The 20,976-nt window shown below is 41.3% G+C and overlaps 1 protein-coding gene across 3 annotated transcripts; it reads right to left on the minus strand.

Moving 5' to 3' along the window:
- Nucleotides 1-1,253: 1,253 nt before the first annotated feature.
- Nucleotides 1,254-15,390, minus strand: LOC112247444 (protein lifeguard 3-like). Of its 3 annotated transcripts, none has more exons than XM_042328911.1 (12): nt 15,123-15,390; nt 9,748-10,028; nt 9,490-9,557; nt 9,341-9,405; nt 9,199-9,252; nt 9,027-9,077; nt 8,877-8,916; nt 7,443-7,480; nt 7,272-7,359; nt 7,106-7,201; nt 4,365-4,418; nt 1,254-4,127 (listed from the first exon to the last, which is right to left on the minus strand). In XM_042328911.1, the coding sequence occupies exons 2-12, from the start codon at nt 9,803-9,805 to the stop codon at nt 3,978-3,980; spliced, it is 762 nt and encodes a 253-aa protein (XP_042184845.1). In that variant the 5' UTR covers nt 9,806-10,028; nt 15,123-15,390; the 3' UTR covers nt 1,254-3,977. The 3 variants fall into 3 exon arrangements, with proteins under 3 accessions (XP_042184845.1, XP_024271973.2, XP_024271972.2); XM_024416205.2 differs by having other exon boundaries at nt 9,748-10,092; XM_024416204.2 differs by having other exon boundaries at nt 9,748-10,096.
- Nucleotides 15,391-20,976: the final 5,586 nt, after the last annotated feature.

The raw sequence follows: 20,976 nt of genomic DNA on the forward strand, positions 1-20,976 counted from the left end.
CTCTAGCTAATGATACATCATCAAATTACTTTTGTTTAAGCAGGAAAAAACAAAGGCTACAAAACATTTCCATACACACAACAGCAGTTTGACAGATAGTTAGAGGCTAGCTAGAGCTGATCTGGCTGTGATAGCTACTAGTTAGCTAACTAGCTGCTGGTACAGTAGTTAATTTACTTCAGTCGAGAGGGGTTGAAACATTGGCTAATGTAACATGTCAGTTACCACTAGCTCAGCACTGGGAATACATACAGCAGTTACCTTGCCAGCTAGATCAGTCAACTAAAGAGTAGCCAGTTTCTGCTCTGCTTGCTTTTACAACTCGGAGAAAAAGCACAACACAGACAGCAGCTGCTTCTGTTCGTCTCTCCCGTGCTGATCCTATATGCCAGCCTTTCAGAAGCTTTGCCTTCACACAGCATGTCAGCACGCTCTGTAGCGTCCATGCAGTCCAAAATCTTGCCTGTCCTAAATCCATCTGGCTGAAACCATAAAACCGACGGCTCTGAGACGTCTGCATGGTCCTAAAGCACCCCGGTGCCCCGTTTTGTAATACAGTGCAATTATTGAATGTGGGGGTGTCCCCAGTGAAAGTTGCGCCCCTGTTGCTAATACCTAACCTATCATCCAATACTTCCATACATAAAGGAATGTGTCGGGGGACGTTAGGATTGGATGCTATTAATCTCTTCATGGGGTCACTGTCCCTCACCGTCTAGAGGCATTTCCTGTTGAGCACGTCTCTGAACAGGAAGCACAGAACAGCCAACTGAAAAGAGACTAACTGATCAAATGAACAGTTAGTTTGAGAGACACCGATACTAGATTCAGTAATTATGTTCGCACCCACAAGAGTTTATTTGAATCAACTCTCCTTAGTCCATGATGAGCACGAGCTCAGCCTCAAGAAGTGATATCTGGCTGGATCACTATAGGGCTCAGTATTTCCTGACCAGACTGATGTATGTCACTGCTTCATTCAACAGATCTCATCTATCCAGATTTTCCAGACTTGTCTGTGGTCTTACCATCTTATGTGTTGATGAAATAGCTTGCCTATCTCTTTAAAAGTCCATAGTAGAATTATAGATATACAATTATGTTCTATTTATATGTGTAGAATTCCCCAGTTAAAATATGCCCCACATGATGTGTATGTTCTGTATTTAAAAAACAGTTGTGTCATCCTGGATATTTATAATCTTATCAAATGTGATTTGAACTGTTTTGACTTGCACACAGACTCAATTACACACGTGGCAATAAAATATTTTATTTGATATGAAAATCACTATAGATGTGTCCATATTTTTCTCATTAGCATGCTCCTATAGACTTTGGCAACTGTCCTCCAAGCTAGCACCAAACATTCCATGGCAACCACATTCTAATTAGTAATCTCAGTGGAAGCAAGTTGGCGCCAAAGGTTTCAGAGACATACATCTCAAAACGAGTCTAGAGATGCCCCTAAACTCAGTTATAGAATTAGCTCACCACACCCAGTTCCAACATCAACCACTATAAAATTGACCTTAGATCAGCACTTAGGGGCAGTCTACCTGCACTTCCCTCATTACTCAACTCAAGGGTGTCAGCTAAGTAAGTACACCCTTTGAGGCATGTTCCCTTTTAATTTAGCTCAACAATCAATCATTTAATCTCAATATAAAGTGGCTTCCTTTCTTCTCATCATGTAGAAAAGAACATCAGATGTTAATGCTTTGATGTGTACATTTTGGACTGTTCTCAGCATAGTCACAGTGGCATGGTTCCAATCGTTTTTCCACCATTCATTTTTCCCATAGGGGATTTTAGAATCCATACGGGTTGTTTCGTATAGGCTTACCACGGTGTGATGTTTTGATAACCGTGTAAATCTCTCTCGGACAAGGTGACTTTTATCAATATATTCATCTTTATTTACTCTCAGATTCTAAAATTCTAATTAGCATCAAAGCAGACCATGCAAAACTACAAATCGCTGTAAGTTCCTGCACGTCATCTCTAGCTGACACCTTTGCTAACAGGTATTGTGTCAATTGAAAAAAGTTTACAGAATTGTCCATTTAAAGAAATGTAGCCAATTTATTCATTACATTTAGCTAACATTAGATAGTTAATCCAGAGATTCTTACCTTTGCCTCGAATTTGGCAGTTTCGTCCAGATCATCATGGCATTTGTAGTTCTTTATGATAGCCACAATAGCAGCTAATTGTCATTTCATTTTGGGAGGGGTAAATACAGGCGAATAAATAAATAGACAAAAGTCACCTTGTCCTAAAGAGAGTGTAACAATAGAAATTCTCACCAAAGTAGTCCACTGTGCATTTACTAGTCCTGTATTAGTCGATATAGCAGGTCTGTAGCGCCACTACCCACCTGTCAGTGGAAAAAGCACTGCTCCACGACCCCCAAACAGCTTCCTGCGGCTATGGTTCTCAGTGTTCTACTCTAATATTTGGAGTTGGCAGCAGTTTGCCAAGTGATCAATTGGAATGTTCTGTTCTGAGGGTTCTAAACACACATTTGAGCCTGGTATGTTCAAACCAGTACATAACAATACAGCTAACAGAATTTCACAATACTATATTAGGTATACTCCTATATGTGTTAACAAGTACATCAGAAACAGACATTGCATTTACATAAAAGTATATCTTAAAGATGGCATCACTATGGCTGCGTTTAGACAGGCAGCCAATTCTGATCTTTTTTCCACTAATCAGATCTTTTTCAGAGCTGATCTGATTGGTCAACAATTAGTGAAAAGAATATTGGGCTGCCTGTCTAAACGCAGCCTAAGGTGACACTCGTTACCAAAAAGTGCATAAAAATCAAGCCAATCAGCACTGAGCTTTCTCTCATGACTACCCAAATACAAATGTAACAATCATAGAAAAGCATCAGACATACAGAGTAAAAAAAAAAAAATCCTTCCTCTCTGTGTCTCAGAGGAATACTGATATTGGGGGGTGTATTTATTCGTGCAAACCGTAGTTAAACATTTCGCATTGGAAAATGTTTTGCAACAAAAACAAGTTTCTAGTGAACCATTTCAGGAATATCCCTCCCCGTTTGGTTCCTGTTGCTTTTGTTTGCCTCCGTTTGGCTCCTAGTGAATACACCCCAGGGTTGCCTTCAGCAGGCACAAACCTATTGGACAAGTTCAGAAAGTATCTTACTGCTCCCAGCTCATAACACACATTTTTACTTTACAAACAAAAAATATCAAATCAAAAAAATCTTCATATAAAGATAGTTAGATTAAAGTTACAGCTTTGTATTCAGTGTGTCTATCTGTGGTGGAAAAAGTACCCAGTTGTCATACTTTGGTAAAAGTCAAGATCCTGTACCTTAATAGCAAATGACTCAAGTGAAAGTCACCCAGTAAAACACTACTTGATTAAAAGTGTAAAATGCACAAAGCATTTGTGTTTAGTGAGTCCGCCATATCAGAGGCAGTAGGGATGACCACGTGTTCTTTTTATAAGTGTGTGAATTGTAACATTTTCCTGTCCTGCTAAACATTCAAAATGTAACAAGTACTCTTATGTGTCAGGGAAAATGTACGGGAGTAAAACTTATATATTTTCATTTGGAGTGTAGTGGAGTAAAAGTGAATGTTGTCAAAAATAGAAATAGTAAAGTACAGATACCCTAAGTATTTTTACTTAGTTATTTTACACCACTGGTGTCTATACTGATATATTACTACATATGTCTTTGCAAGCAGATGCATTTTAGCAGAAGAGTAGACTTCATGAAAATTGCTAAATATGTGCGTTAGCGAAGTCAAATCCATAGAATTAGAATTAGTAGAAAGAACGTTCCAATTCAAAACAACGTTCTGTGGTAGGTACACCAATATTTCCATTCTACTCATTCTATTTCTATAGTGAGTGCAGTTGCACTCTGGTGAGCCGAGTCTGCCTGTCTCGGGGGGGAGGGGATGGGAAGGAACGTTGTTTCCGGGGATTCATCTGTTGGCTGCACCAATAAGCTGCAGCAGGCACAGGAAGATCTGGACGATGTCGATGTAGATGGAGAGCGCTGCGAACACATACTCCTCTGGACTGATAGAGTTCTTCCCCTTGCCGATCAACAGCTGTGTGTGGTACGCCAGAAACTACACACAGAAATACACCAGCAAGATATCAGAAAATATATCAGTAATGTACCAGCAATAAGTCAATGCAGACAAGAAAACAGTACATAGATAACACTAGCAACACAACTACAAAATGTGTCCGAATAACATCACTACAAAGCACAATATATTATACATATATGTTGTAGGAAGAAACTCATTTATACAGTTAAAGTGGTTCTGTCTGTACTACATCTACTTGTGTATTGTACTCACCAGTGTGTAGACTATTGCGCCAACGGCCGCGTACACCATGTGAAGCCAAGGAATCTGGCCAGGAGGAGACAACACCATTAGAAAACACCGAACCATTACTGTAATACAATAGACATGGAAAACAAACATGACTAGGTATGGCTAACGGTGTGTGTGTGTGTTAGTGATGCGTGGGTTATATCCGAGGGGCGGACAGGTTTAGGGTAATTAAATATTGTGTGGATGAAGGGCAAGGGGGGTGGCGGGCGGGTTGAATAAAGACAAAACAATACCTTTAAAAAAATCCATGACTATCATTCTTGTGCAATTGATTTCTATTGTCTACAATAAGGTTTTTCATTCATTATTTTAGGCTATCTGGCATTAGTGCATAAGCCTAAGCTTTAGGGTCCAAATGTATGTGCCTACATGCTAAATCACCAAATGCTTTTGGGAACGGGCAGAAAAAGTTCATGTCAATCCACGGAGGCAAAAAGTACAATGCGAGTTTAATTCAATAAGAGAAAAGCTGCAAAAGGACAGTAGAAAATAAAGAAAAGGGAGAGCCAGAAAAGTCATATTTGGGAAAGATTTGAAGTTACTTGCCACTTCACCAAATACTTCCCAAACATGACTTTTCTATGTAATATGTGATGATTCTGAGGTGCTACACAAATCACAAAACGGGGACTTCAAACAGCTCTATGGTACGTCAAGGGAACTGTAGTCTACTGTTCAGATGGGTTAAATGGAAACTGAAATTAGGACACTGACTGTAGGTCTATAACCTCTCACAGTCTTGCAGTAAAATTATACACCAAACTTGCCAGATCTCCATTGAAAAAGAAACTCTGGGTCTCAATGGGCTTTTCCTGGTTAAATAAAGGTCAAATAAAAAAAAACTGTAGGCAACATTTTGACTTGGGAACAGGAGAAGAAATATGATTTCTTTCTTTCAGCATCTTGAGAGAATGTGAATGCTCAGTTAGATATCATCTGTAGAGTTGCTGTCTTTATCAGCATCATAAAAGCTGATAGTATTTCAAACACACAAAATTTGCATCCAAGCCAAACTGAAAACTTAAGAAACATGTTGGTTCGTTTTCACAGCTTTCTATTTCCTTACATTGGTCAAACTGGAATTTGGCACAGAAAATCATTTTGTTATAGCATTTTTTCCCAGTTCCTAAACGTCTTTGCTCCGTGAAAGATGATAACAGAGAAAACTTGACCTATGTCAACTACATTGAAGCATTCATTCGATCGATTTATGATATTATTCTGTTGAGCAAGGGTTTACTTAGTCTTCTAGGGCAACATATGACAAAAGAGAAGCGGCATGTATCAAATTATAGACAAGTTGACTAACAAATAGCCTTCCAAAGTGTTTTAAATTATAAGCAGAAACATATCTAAAATCATGCAAAAAAATTATCCTTTATACCCCCGTCAAAAAAATCGTCCTGCCGTCTTTGACTCTAGCCTATAGCGCCGGTTCTATATTTTGGGGCGGCAGGTAGCCTAATGGTTAAGAGTGTTGGGCCAGCAACCGAAAGGTTGGTGGATAGAATCCCCGAGCTGACAAGGTAAAAATCTGTCGTTATGCCCCTGAACAAGGCAGTTAACCCACTGTTCCTAGAGCATCATTGTAAATAAGAATTTGTTCTTAACTGACTTGCCTGGTTAAATACAGAAAAAGTATTTGCAGTGTGGGCCCGAGAATTTTAACTTCATCACATATAGTCTGGAGGTTGTGGGAGGGTTATGAGCAATTGCGGGCGGGTGCGGGTGAACAAACAGCTGACCCGCTGTGACGGCCCTGAATTATTCTGAACCGTCTCAGTGCAGCTCCTTCCAATAGGGCGCTTTCCCTTTAATTCCCAATTAAATAGCCAGCATCAGCTGCGCAAAAGTGAGGTTGTGATGGAGACGTGAAGGAGGACGTGTTCAACCCTCAGTTCCGAAGCTTCTCTATTCCGTTTGTTTTGTTGCCGTTAAACGTGTGTTTTGTAGCCTAAGAGAGTTTACCCAGGATCGGATCCACTCTTTGCGTCCGTGGACTACACCTCTCCGTTCTTCGTGGCCTTTCTCCGCTGGAGATCTATTGGCGGATTGGATTGTCTGACTGACCGACTGACTACCACCTTTTTGTATACGGTATTTCATTTGTTTTGATGTGATGTATACTGTGATTTATGTAGTTAGTTGTAGTTGAGGACTTAGTAAGAGTTGATACGCTTTAAAGTTCTGTGGTAAAATAATTGTTATATTGATTGTATGTTTAATACTGGGTTTACGCTACACGGAATGAACGGACAAACATTGCGTGACAAAAGTCACTTGAGTTCACTGAACTCCTTTACCGGGCTGGACTCTTTTTAGGCCCGAGGTACAGGACATTTCTGGAGGAACCAGAACTCATTGTGATATTATTATATGTGTGTAATCATTGTTGTTGCTAATACAACCCACGCAAAAGAATATAGTTGTTTTTGAAGTTCTTTCCAATGTTTTAAGGGTTTATGAAAAGTTTATTTCCATCCTGACTTTTACATAAGTCCTTTGTATTGGTGTAGACTTGACGGACCAGATGGGACTCATTCCCACCCAAACTAAAAGGAGAAACCAATGTTTTCTCTGGTAGGCACAACCTACCTGGCACCCCTATAAATAATAACCTCAAGTCAAAACCGTTACACCGCGCACCACTAGCGTGTGAGTGTTCGTGTCTGTGTGCGCTCGTGCGTAATATGCCAACTCACATATTTGAAGGAGAGCACAATGGCTGTGATGATGCCTGCCACCATGACAACGATCCCCAGGACACAGAATAGGCCTGGGCATGAGGTGAGGTCCACCTGAAGAGATACATTATGAAGTTTCAAACACTTGCACACACACAACACACACATGTCAGGTGTCTCTTACCTTGGTCTGGAAGCAGAAGACAGTGGTGATGATACACACAATGACGGTGATGCCCAGAGCCAGAAACACTGCCTTAGTATCATAGTAACTACAGAGCAGAGACACACAGACAGACAGACATTACTACCACGCTCAGGTGTGTGTGTGTGTTTGTGTGTGTCTCTCTCTCACCTGGATATGGTACCCGTCATGTAGGACATGGCCAGTGTCTGTAGATCACAGAATACACAGATCAATATAGACCACTGCAGGCCAGCACCAACCAATAAAGTTCATCATAGAGCAGTATGACAGACTAGTGCAGAGGTTAAAAAAAAAGAGGTCACGCCTGTGCAGTCACTTTCCCCACAGTCCTGTTAGAGTGATTTCTCCCCTTCTCAGCTGTCTATCACAGCTTCCTGGTTTCCACCAATCAGTGTGCCCGAATGGACATTTCGACTCTGACCCCTCCCACTCCAGGTCAGTGTTTTCAGTTGTAAGATGAAGACGCAAGTTGTGTTTAGGAAGATTGTGCGTGCATCCAAGAAGTGAGTTGTGGGATTTATTGTCAGGAGGGGTAATGATACGTTATGATGATTGACTGCAAGCAATTACATTTAGGCCTAATTACCTTGTTACATCTGTAACTGTAGCTGTATAGTACTGCAGCAGCTTATGTACAGTGTATTTCAGATACTCCATGTGCATGTCATTTACAAGTGTCTGTATTGGGTTTAATGCATGAGTGTTGCGCAGTAGATGTTATCGTGTCAAGATGGTTAATTCCTATAGCCTGTATGCACACTTTACCGCTGCACTTTTATAGTTCGCGCTACTGTTAAGCCATGGTGAGAGATTCTAGAGGTTTCAGAGATTATCGTCAGCGCTCCCGTACGAGCAGTAAGATTTGGTACCGGACACAGATCAGATCTCCACTAGTCCAGAGGGGGCCATAAATCTTGCCTGCCTAAGTAATGAATTCTCGCTCTCTCTCCTGCAAGATGTTTAAACATACACTGCTGTTAATATGTGCTGTTATGTGAATATCCCTGTATAGATGCTATGCCATTCTTTCCTGTGTAGATATTCCTATTGCATAGCTTACAACATTTTATATTTAAGCAATAAGGCACGGGGGGTGTGGTATATGGCCAATATATCACAGCTAAAGGCAGTTCTTATGCATGACGCAACGAGGAGTGCCTGGATACAGCTCTTAGCCGTGGTATATTGGCCATATACCACTAACACCCGAGGTGCCTTATTGCTATTATAAACTGGTTACCAATGTAATTAAAAGAGTAAAAAGAAATGTTCTGTCATACCCGTGGTATACGGCTTTCAGCATTCAGAGCTCGAACAACCCAGTTTATAATTGTTCTTACCTTTCAGCTAAATCACTGAAAAGTTTGTGTGTTCATACTATGTGTGTTGGTGACAAAGACAAATACAAATCTGCGTATGGACACATCTGCCTTGTTCTTGCTGGACAGCCTGTAGTGAGTCAGAACCTTAACAATCAGCATTAAGTAGTAGCAAGTGAGGGCATTCACAGCCGACTGCTCTGACGAGCTCCAACTAGACATTTTTTCAACAGATCTGTACAGACTAGTAATAGTTACTTACAAAGATGGCCAGCAGGATGACATTCCATGGGAATTTCCTCCTAAAGACAGGGGAGTGGCCACATTAGGACAGCACTTCAATACAATAAAACATTGTTGTCAACTATATTGTCATCATTTTCCAAAGGAATTATTTAAGAAAGAGACTCACCTGGGTCCTTTACAGCAGACCAGCACAATGTGAGTGACGAAATACACAGCGCTGCAAAGACATAGGTCAACACAGCTGTCAATCAAACAGGACATGCAGAACATAGGCCAGTACAGCTGTCAATCCAACAGTACTGTAAAACCATAGGTCAGTAGTAAGGGATAGTACTTACAATGATGCCCAGTAGACAGCTGGGTTTGCGATCACAAACTTCTTGACAGAGTCACTGCAAAGAGAAACTCAGTTATACAAACACACATTTGTGCAGGAACACAAAACCACTAATACACAGTCATAGTAACACACACACTCACACAAATGTGAAGACGGACACAATTGCGACAGTGACGAGTAGCTGAGATGCCAGGATCATATACACCTAAGAGAAAATTGTAGAGTATATTATATGCGTCTTGTGTGTTTGTGTGTTAACTGTGTGTGTGTGTGCGTGCTGTGTTCTCACCTTTCGTATGAAGGAGTGTCGCACTTTCAGACTGTCAAAGCTGCCTGCCGCAAACCCCTCTCCATCGCCTGTGACATCAGCAGAGACATCATTAGAGTCATATGTCACTTCACATCAGAACACATGCCTGGTAATCAACTACTAAAGTAGAACCTATAGTATCAAGTATGTATTTTAACTGTGTGAAGGAGCTTATTCAGTAGTAACAGAACACTTCAGAGTAAGCCCCAGACAGGAGAGAAGAGGGTTCAGGCTTACCGCTCAGTGCACTGCTAGGCATCATAGGGGGGATTATAGGGGGTATGGGTGGCATCATAGGCTGGTTGTTGTACCCTGGACCCCCGGGGTGAGGCTGGCCTGGGTAGGGCCCAGCAGGGTACCCGGCAGGCTGGCCGGGGTAGGGCCCAGCAGGGTACCCGGCAGGCTGGCCGGGGTATGGAGGTCCATGGGGACCAGAGGGGTAGAAGGATGAGGGCTGGCCTGATGGGGGACCTCCATTGGCAGGGAAGCCATAGGCAGGGGGGGGGGGTAGTTACCACCTTGGGGGCCATAGAGGGGGAATGAGAGTCATCGTAACCCAGGGGGAAGTCAGACCGAGACATACTGTCTGAGAGAGAGAGAGAGAGAGAGGATGAGAAAAGAGAGGATGAGAAAAGAGAGGATGAGAAAAGAGAGAGAGAATGAGAAGAGAGAATGAGAAGAGAGAGAGGATGAGAAAAGAGAGAGAGAGGAGGGGAGGAGGGAGAAAGGGAGAGCGAGAAGTAGTTATGGCCCATTCTACCCACCCGAAACAGTTAAGAACAGTATGTGAATATATTACTTTTGATCTTTGGCAAGTTTTTTGGGGGCTGCTTGTGCACACACACAAAATTCTCGTGGTCAGCCGAAGTTCGGAACCCGAAGTCGACGCCCCTTCGTCAGTCATTGGTCAACAGTAGGGATTCTTCAATTAAGTGTTTGTTGTCATTCAACGAAAGATGACTCATTTTCATGCAAATGTTTTAATCTCCTCGGCAAAAATATCAAAATGAATGACAGATTTATTGAGTTATGATAAATTAATTCAGAAAAATTTGAGGAAGTATTACTGGCTACAGAGTCTCAAGATGGACAAACAGTACTATAGCCGCCTTTTCTCGTTTTTCAAGCGAAGATCTCTATTAAGGGCACACTATTTTGCTCCTGTAGTCAAGGGCTCTTAGGGGTTTATATTAGTTGTATCTCTAGAGGCAGATTAAGTTGAAGTGGAGTGTTTCCATATGTTTCTGCTTACAGTACAAGTCAAAAGTTTGTACACACCTCCTCATTCAAGGATTCTTCTTCATTATTACTATTTTCTACATTGTAGAATAATAGTGAAGACATCAAAACTATGAAATAACACATGGAATCATGTAGTAACCAGAAAAGTGTTACACAAATCAAAATATATTTTATATTTGAGATTCTTCAAAGTAGCCACCCTTTGCCTTGATGAAAGTTTTGTACACTCTTGACATTCTATATATTCTACAATGTAGAAAATAGTCAAAATAAAGAAAAACCCTTTAATGAGTAGGTGTTTACAAACTTTGGACTGGTACTGTATATCTGTGGTTCACACACACACTGCAGCACAACCACACAACACAACCATGCTCCTGACAGACATTTAGATTTCTAATAACCACTATCACATACACTGAACACTACAGAGCTTAACGACAGAGAGAGAGAGTTTAGAGAGTAGAGTTTATATACACAATTTAACTTGGGAGTGATCATTATGGGAGTTCCCTCAGGTAGGGATTAAGCCTCTAAACTTCCACAAAGCTGGAGACTCATATCTCCCTCACTAGCTTTAAGCGACAGCTGTCAGAGCAGCTCACAGATCACAGTGCCATCCGTTTTGTCACCAAAGCCCCATATACTACCCACCACTGCGACCTGAACACTCTCGTTGGCTGGCCCTCGCTTCATACTCGTCGCCAAACCCAATGGCTCCAGGTCATCTACAAGACCTTGCTAGGTAAAGTCCCCCCGTATCTCAGCTCGCTGGTCACCATAGCAGCACCCACCTGTAGCACATGCTCCAGCAGGTATCTCTCTTTGGTCACCCTCAAAACCAATTTTTCCTTTGGCAGAACGAACTACAAAAATCTCTGAAACCGGAAACACTTATCTCCCTCACTAGCTTTAAGCACCAGCTGTCAGAGCAGCTCACAGATTACTGCACCTGTACATAGCCCATCTATAATTTAGCCCAAACAACTACCTCTTCCCCTACTGTATTTATTTATTTTTCTCCTTTGCACATCCATTATTTGGATGTTGGATATTGGATATTGGATACTGGATATTCTTTAAAAATACCTTCCTAACCATCTTAAATAAACATGCCCCATTCAAGAAATTTAGAACCAGGAACAGATATAGCCCTTGGTTCTCCCCAGACCGGACTGCCCTTAACCAACACAAAAACATCCTATGGCGTTCTGTATTAGCATCGAACAGCCCCCGTGATATGCAGCTGTTCAGGGAAGCTAGAAACCATTATACACAGGCAGTTAGAAAAGCCACGGCTACCTTTTTCAAGCAGAAATTTGCTTCCTGCAACACTAACTCAAAAAAGTTCTGGGACACTGTAAAGTCCATGAAGAATAAGAACACCTCCTCCCAGCTGCCCACTGCACTGAAGATGGGAAACACTGTCACCACTGATAAATCCACCATAATTGAGAATTTCAATAAGCATTTTTCTATGGCTGGCCATGCTTTGGCTGGCTACTCCTACCCCGGTCAACAGCACTGCACCCCCAACAGCAACTCGCCCAAGCCTTCCCCATTTCTCCTTCTCCCAAATCCGTTCAGCTGATGTTCTGAAAGAGCTGCAAAATCTGGACCCCTACAAATCAGCCGGGCTAGACAATCTGGACCCTTTCTTTCTAAAATTATCTGCTGAAATTGTTGCCACCCCTATTACTAGCCTGTTCAACCTCTCTTTCGTGTCGTCTGAGATTCCCAAAGATTGGAAAGCAGCTGCGGTCATCCCCCTCTTCAAAGGGGGGGGGGACACTCTTGACCCAAACTGCTACAGACCTACTGTATATCTATCCTACCATGCCTTTCTAAGGTCTTCGAAAGCCAAGTCAACAAACAGATTACCGACCATTTCGAATCTCACCATACCTTCTCTGCTATGCAATCTGGTTTCAGAGCTGGTCATGGGTGCACCTCAGCCACGCTCAAGGTCCTAAACGATATCTTAACCGCCATCGATAAGAAACATTACTGTGCAGCTGTATTCATTGATCTGGCCAAGGCTTTCGACTCTGTCAATCACCACATCCTCATCGGCAGACTCGACAGCCTTGGTTTCTCAAATGATTGCCTCGCCTGGTTCACCAACTACTTCTCTGATAGAGTTCAGTGTGTCAAATCGGAGGGTCTGCTGTCCGGACCTCTGGCAGTCTCTATGGGGGTGCCACAGGGTTCAATTCTTGGACCGACTCTCTTCTCTGTATACATCAATGAGGTCGCTCTTGCTGCTGGTGAGTCTCTGATCCACCTCTACGCAGACGACACCATTCTGTATACTTCTGGCCCTTCTTTGGACACTGTGTTAACAACCCTCCAGGCAAGCTTCAATGCCATACAACTCTCCTTCCGTGGCCTCCAATTGCTCTTAAATACAAGTAAAACTAAATGCATGCTCTTCAACCGATCGCTACCTACACCTACCCGCCTGTCCAACATCACTACTCTGGACGGCTCTGATTTAGAATACGTGGACAACTACAAATACTTAGGTGTCTGGTTAGACTGTAAACTCTCCTTCCAGACCCATATCAAACATCTCCAATCCAAAGTTAAATCTAGAATTGGCTTCCTATTTCGCAACAAAGCATCCTTCACTCATGCTGCCAAACATACCCTTGTAAAACTGACCATCCTACCAATCCTCGACTTTGGCGATGTCATTTACAAAATAGCCTCCAATACCCTACTCAACAAATTGGATGCAGTCTATGACAGTGCAATCCGTTTTGTCACCAAAGCCCCATATACTACCCACCATTGCGACCTGTACGCTCTCGTTGGCTGGCCCTCGCTTTATACTCGTCGCCAAACCCACTGGCTCCATGTCATCTACAAGACCCTGCTAGGTAAAGTCCCCCTTATCTCAGCTCACTGGTCACCATAGCATCTCCCACCTGTAGCACACGCTCCAGCAGGTATATCTCTCTAGTCACCCCCAAAACCAATTCTTTCTTTGGCCGCATCTCTTTCCAGTTCTCTGCTGCCAATGACTGGAACGAACTACAAAAATCTCTGAAACTGGAAACACTTATCTCCCTCACTAGCTTTAAGCACCAACTGTCAGAGCAGCTCACAGATTACTGCACCTGTACATAGCCCACCTATAATTTAGCCCAAACAACTACCTCTTTCCCTACTGTATTTAATTAATTAATTTATTTTGCTCCTTTGCACCCCATTATTTTTATTTCTACTTTGCACATTCTTCCATTGCAAATCTACCATTCCAGTGTTTTACTTGCTATATTGTATTTACTTTGCCACCATGGCCTTTTTTTGCCTTTACCTCCCTTCTCACCTCATTTGCTCACATCGTATATAGACTTGTTTATACTGTATTATTGACTGTATGTTTGTTTTACTCCATGTGTAACTCTGTGTCGTTGTATGTGTGGAACTGCTTTGCTTTATCTTGGCCAGGTCGCAATTGTACATGAGAACTTGTTCTGAAGTTGCCTACCTGGTTAAATAAAGGTAAAATAAATACAAATAGAAAATAAACTTTGCCACCATGGCCTATTTACTGCCTTAACGCCCTTATCTTACCTAATTTGCACTCACTGTATATAGACTTTTGTTTTCTTTTGTTCTACTGTATTATTGACTATGTTTTGTTTATTCCATGTGTAACTCTGTGTTGTTGTATGTGTAGAATTGCTATGCTTTATCTTGGCCAGGTCGCAGTTGCAAATGAGAGAATGTTCTGAACTGGCCTACCTGGTTAAATAATGGTAAAATTAAAATAAATAAAAAACAGGGATAGTTTGGGTGTCGGCCTCCATTCTACAACATGCCATTACATCACATCTCCAGTACTAAGCAACGGTGAAAAAATATCAGCTGGAAAAAATGCTTCAGCTGCTTGCCGCCCATAAAACAGTCCCTGCGTGTGTGTTGGGTGTGTAGGGACACACAGGCTTATGACTAAGCACTGTGTAACTTCTTCAGCCGTAAGTCATGGGAGAGTTTGAAGTGATAATGTGGTTGTGTAACATTAACTGGTTGGGTAGGTTTCTAACCCAAGTACTCTGCACGATTCAATCCCGCTTTAGCCCACTGACCTAAGGCCCTATCCATGTTTGGCCATAGCCAACACACGCAAACACACACACGCGTGTTTAAGTTAAGTCGCAGGCAAAAGTTAGAATGGCCAACTCCCCTCGCTCAATGGTGGTTTAGACAACCGCCTCATAAGGTAACGTGTACAATAGGCCTATTCAGGTGTAACCCAAGGACTACCAACTTCAGCTCATAGTCAGTTCATATGCTTTTTTCTTTAAAACGATCACCGTGAGTGTATGGTGTGCCGGAAGTATAAAAATAGTTTGACTCACCACGCAATGAATCCAGGAAAAACAAGAACGCAAACAATGACAACAAGACAAAAAAACGATAAAGGCGACCAGTCTTATAACACGGCTATAACCACCCAATCTCTAAACGACAGATGAACTAATTATTGAAGTTTGAAACTCTAATTCCGTCGAGTTTTGAAACTGTTAGCTTCTCTCTCTCTCTCTCTCTCTATGGTCCCTTTTCTCTCTTTCTGACCCCTCCTTGTTTCCTCCCGCAGCAGGCAGACAGATGTTAGCTCGAGCCGTAGAACATTTCCTGGAATTTTAGAAGAGTTGTTACTTGTTAGTGGGTGGAGTCAATGGAACTCATGGAGGTAAAATAAAGACATAAGTGTGCTACCATGTAAAGTAAGATTTGTACATGTAAAATATGAGTTGCACCTGTATAATCAGCTTTATAGTCGCACAAAATATTTTCTAACGTGTCATTTATTTGTAGAATAAATGCAACCACGTAACGTGATGTGTGAATAAATGCAACACTTGCAAACATGTAACTTGATATGTGAATAAATTAAACAAGATTTTCAAGCGGGCAACTCAATTTAAAAATGAATGCAAATCCTTTACCATAGAACAATGAGACAGATATTTCACTGGATGTATACATGTGACGCATCTGGTTGAATAGCAGTGGGAGAAGATGGAGCGAGATGGATTTTGTCAGAAATTCTGCAAAATGTCTCATCGATTAATCATTTGATCTCAATACAGTTTTCTGTATGCAAATCTAGAATCCGTTATTAACAGAATGGATTTCCTTTTGTAGACTTTACCCTTTGCCAAAGTTTCTAAAAATTGCATTATTGGCGAATTGAGTTATTGCAGACCCGCACTTCACGTAGTAGGCGTTCCCTAACGGAAATATGCAAATAAATGCGAGAACGCGTCATAGGCTCTCGCTAGCTGGTCTTGGCTCTGCCCACTTCCTTGCTTGTTTTGCCCACTACGATTAATTTGTTCCCATTGGAAACGACAGGCTGTGGTCACAGCCGCTGGAAATAGGGGTGCTGAGGGTGCTGCAGCACCCCCTGAAAAATAGGAATTTAAAAAATGATACATATATACATTGACTTTCTTAGTTAACAAGCTGAGATCTCGGCTAACGTTAGCTAGCTTGCTAATAATAATGTTTTGAGGAAAACAGATTAGCTACCTGTAGAATCAAGACAAGAGAGGATGGGGAAGAAGATTAGATGTGCAGTTGCTTCATCTGGCTGATGCAATGCCCAAACGAGATGAGCACTAACTGCTAATGTTACAGAGATAAAACATTCAGATATCTCAGATCCTGTCTTGATGAGCTAGCTAGCTGTCAATGATGAACTAATGCAGTGATATTCCTTTTATTGACTTGCTATATGAGCTGCTTTTTGTGAAAATATCTGTATGATATAGCTAGCTAGTTGTTCTAGTGCCGCTCTGAAATTGCTCATCAATATATTTATATATTCTTATTCCCTTCCTTTACTTAGATTTGTGTCTATTAGGTATTTGTTGTGAAATTGTTAGATATTACTTGTTAGATATTGCTCAACTGTCGGAACTAGAAGCACAAGCATTTTGTGCACAAGAATTTCAAGTTCCTTGGTGTCCACATCAGCAACTATCTATCATGGTCCAAACACACCAAGACAGTTGTGAAGAATGCCAAGTGCCACGTCTGGAGGAAACCAGGCTCATCACCTGGCCAATGCCATCCCCAGGGTGAAGCATGGTGGTGGCAGCATTGGGCTCCCGAGTGGCGCAGAGCTCTAAGGCACTGCATCTCAGTGCAAAAGGTGTCACTACAGTTCCTGGTTCGAATCCAGGCTGAATCACATCTGGGTGTGATTGGGAGTCCCATAGGGCAGTGCACAATTAGCCAAGTGTTGCCTGGGTTTAGCCGGGTAGGCCATGATTGTAAATAAGAATTTGCTGTTAATTGACTTGCCTAGTTAAATAAAGGTTAATTAAAAAATAGAATCATGCTGTGGGGATGTTTTTCAGCAGCAGGGACTGGGAGTCTAGTTGGGATTGAGGGAAAGATGAACAGAGCAAAGTACAGAGAGATCCTTGATGAAAACCTGCTCAGGACTTCAGACTAGGGTGAAGGTTCACCTTCCAACAAGACAATGACCCTAAGCACATAGCCAAGACAACACAGGAGTGGGTTCGGGACAAGTCTCTGAATGAGCCAGAGCCCGGACTTGAACCCAATTAAACATCTCTGGAAATAGCTGTGCAGCAATGGTCCCCATCCAACCTGACAGAGCTTGAGAGGATCTGCAGAGAAGAATGGGAGAAACTCTCCAAATACAGGTGTGCCAAGCTTGTAGCATCATACCCAAGAAGACTCAAGGGTGTAATTGTTGCCAACAAAGTACTGATGTGATTTTAAAGTTTCTAATTTTAAATACATTTTTTTAAAACGTCAACAACAAAAACACAGTTTTTACTTTGTCATTATGGGTTCTTGTTTGTAGATTGATGAGGGGGGAAAAAACTATCCATCACTACATTTTTTTAATAAGGCTGTAACGTATATAAAAACGTGGAAAAAGTGAAGGGGTCTGAGTACTTTCCGAATGCACTGTACCTGGATCTGGTTATCACAATAATGGCATACTGTGCTCTCTCTATCTTTGTATGTAAAAGCATCATGTAATATTTGTAAAAACTGATTTTCAACATTTCCAGTTTGCCAGATTGTCTGTGTCGGTAGGTTTAACTACCAAGTGTGAAGTCTTTATGTCTACAGTAAATCTATTTTTGTATTATGAAAACATTCTAAATGATGCTCATTGATCCAAGCGATTAGAACTCACTACAGTGTCAAAAAAATGTATTGAGCCGAACATAAAGAGTGCTTTATATTGGACTCACTGACCAGTCTCTTCATGGCAATCTACCTGTTTGTCTACGACGTGCACTACTTCTTCTCTAAGCTGTAGATCACAAGCAACTACCATCCTCTACTTCACCATGATCATGGTGCTCATATAATACAGGACTATTAAAGGCCCAGTATAGTACTTTTTGGAAAAAAATGTATTTTTTAGTACTTCCAGTGATTATGCCTGTGTGGTGTCAAACTGTTAAACTTATTCCAGAGTGGAGATGAAACACCTGCGTGTTGCAAAGTCACATGCTGTAAGACAGTGGTTCTCAACCACTGGTACTAGGACCCCCCTATCCACAGGGGGTACTTGAGAAGACTCATGACACTATAGGCCTACTGGTAAAATGCACATGAGGGGGTACTTCAGGGGTACTCTGGTTATTTTCTCCTCTTTAATGCTTTTTGCCTTTTTATACCATTGTGTTTACCACTTCAATGCCCTTACAGTGCCTTCAGAAATTATTCACATCCCTTGACTTTTTCAAAATTTTGTTGTGTTACAAAATGAGATTATAATGGATTTCATTGTCATTTGTTGTCAATGATCTACACAAAATACTATGTACCCTCAAAGTGGAAGAAAAATTCTAATATTTGTGAAACATTTTAGAAAAATAAAACTCCCTAGTCCTTGCTGATGCCAAGCATAACCATAACATGACCATGCTTGAAAATATAAAGCGTGGTACTCAGGTAGCCTAGTGGTTAAGAGCGTTGGGCCAGTAACCTGAAAGGTTGTTGATTCAAATCCTTGAGCCGACTAGGTGAAAAATCTGCCGATGTGCCCTTGAGCAAGACACTGAACCCTAATTGCTCCTGTAAGTCCCTCTGGATAAGACTGTCTTCAAAATGTTAAATAATAATTGTTAGATACATAACACTTTGTATTCAGGACATAAACTTTTTGCAGTTTTACTTTAATGCCTTATTGCAAACAGGATGCATGTTTTGGAATATTTTTACTTCTATATAGGCTTCCTTCTTTTCACTCTGTCATTTAAGTTAGTATTGTGGAGTAACTTCAATGTTGTTGATCCTTCCTCAGTTTTATCCTATCACAGCCATTAAACTCGAACTGTTTTAAAGTCACCATTGGCCCCATTGTGAAATCCGTGAGCGGTTTCCTTCCTCTCCGGCAACTGAGTTAGGAAGCACGCCTGTATATTTGTAGTGACTGGGTGTAATGATACAAAGTGTAATTAATAACTTCACCATAATCAAAGGGATATTCTGTGTCTTCCATTTTTATTTTTAACTGTCTACCAATAGGTGCCCTTCTTTGCGAGGCATTGGAAAACCTCCCTGGTCTTTGTGGTTGAATCTGTGTTAAATATGTCTCAGAATGTTTCTATATTTATTTTAGAAGATGCAACAATTATTCATGAAGCAAACATTGGATGACTTGGGGAAGGTGTGTTAAAGAGAGGCTGTCTGTTTTCCTCTCTTCATCCATGGTGCTCGTTCAATATAGCATTAGGAGAGTCCTGTGAACATCAACCAGTGGAGGCTGCTGAGGGAAGGACGCCTCATAATAATGGCTGGAACGGAGCGAATGGAATGGCATCAAACACAAGGAAACCACATGTTTGATGTATTTGATACCATTCCAACTATACTGCTCTAGCCGTTACCATGAGCCTGTCCTCCCAAATTAAGGTACCACCAACCTCCTGTGACCTCAACAGTCCTAAACGTGTCATTCTAAACAGCATCATCTTCCTAATTGATAACTTTGACATATTTGCATATTATGAAATCTGATGGGAAACAGAATCACCCCTGTAACCTCCATTAAGTCTGAAGAAATGTTTAAAGATTTTTTCAGTCAAGCATGTTCCTATTATGTGTAGAAGCTGTTATTGACTAAATGTAATATTAATCATAAATACATAGAACACGTTGTTGTTCCATGTACAATAGATTGAGGAGGAGTGTTTGTGGTGGTAGATTGGGTGTGGGTGGTAGTCATTAGGTGGTAGTCATTGATAATGATGGATCTTAGTCATCCTAGCGAATACAAATGTAGTCCACTCCAGATCAGCTAAACGTTCACATTTGCAAAATAAGGATATACAGCCCCAACACAACACTCACTGTTCTTGTTGCAAATACATGACTATTGTCTCACATGAATCAGCACAGCCCTGATCAACAGTGACAAAGTACCTAGCACAGTGACTACCTGGGTGAACTTGACTAGCAGGGTTCAGGGACAAGGTAGACTATTGTCTCATATGAATCAGCACAGCCCTGATCAACAGTGACAAAGTACCTAGCACAGTGACTACCTGGGCGAACTTGACCAGCAGGGTTCAGGGACAAGGTAGAACGCCAGCTGCAGCTGCAGTCCTAACGACAGCACGATCAGGGTCTCAGACCAGGGCCCCAGGTACTCTGGGAGTGTCGCCTCATTTCGTAGGCTACCCTGACCTTAGGTATACTATAGCGAAGGCTGGTTCAACAGCAATGCGTAGTCTTTTTTTGCTGGCGATTTTATGATATCATTACATTTTATATGTATTTACTGTTGTTGAAAAAAACGAACAGATTGCTTGTTTTTCGTATAAAAAAAACCCGAACTTATTAGAATGATTAATTGTCCTGGTTTTATGGTGAGAACGTCAGTGGCACGTTTTGTTTAGAATTTGATTAGAATTATTCGCTCTTTTTTTAGGCTTTATCAATCAATTTATAGTGCGGACGCTATGTATATATTTTTTATTTTATTTAACCTTTATTTTTAACAAGGCAAGTCAGAGTCAACATTTCCACATTGAAGCCATGCAATTACTTAGAATAATGTGGACTGCAAACAGGTTCAAGTTAACATATTTAACAAAGCTGGGATAGGTCTACATTTTGTTATTTTGTTTCTGTAAGCTGTTTAACAAACTATAACTAATAGTTTGATTCCAAGGCAATACATAAAATACCGTAAATACACAAATTGAA

Source organism: Oncorhynchus tshawytscha, linkage group LG10 (assembly GCF_018296145.1).
Source record: "Oncorhynchus tshawytscha isolate Ot180627B linkage group LG10, Otsh_v2.0, whole genome shotgun sequence".
In the NCBI taxonomy this organism is placed as follows: domain Eukaryota; kingdom Metazoa; phylum Chordata; class Actinopteri; order Salmoniformes; family Salmonidae; genus Oncorhynchus; species Oncorhynchus tshawytscha.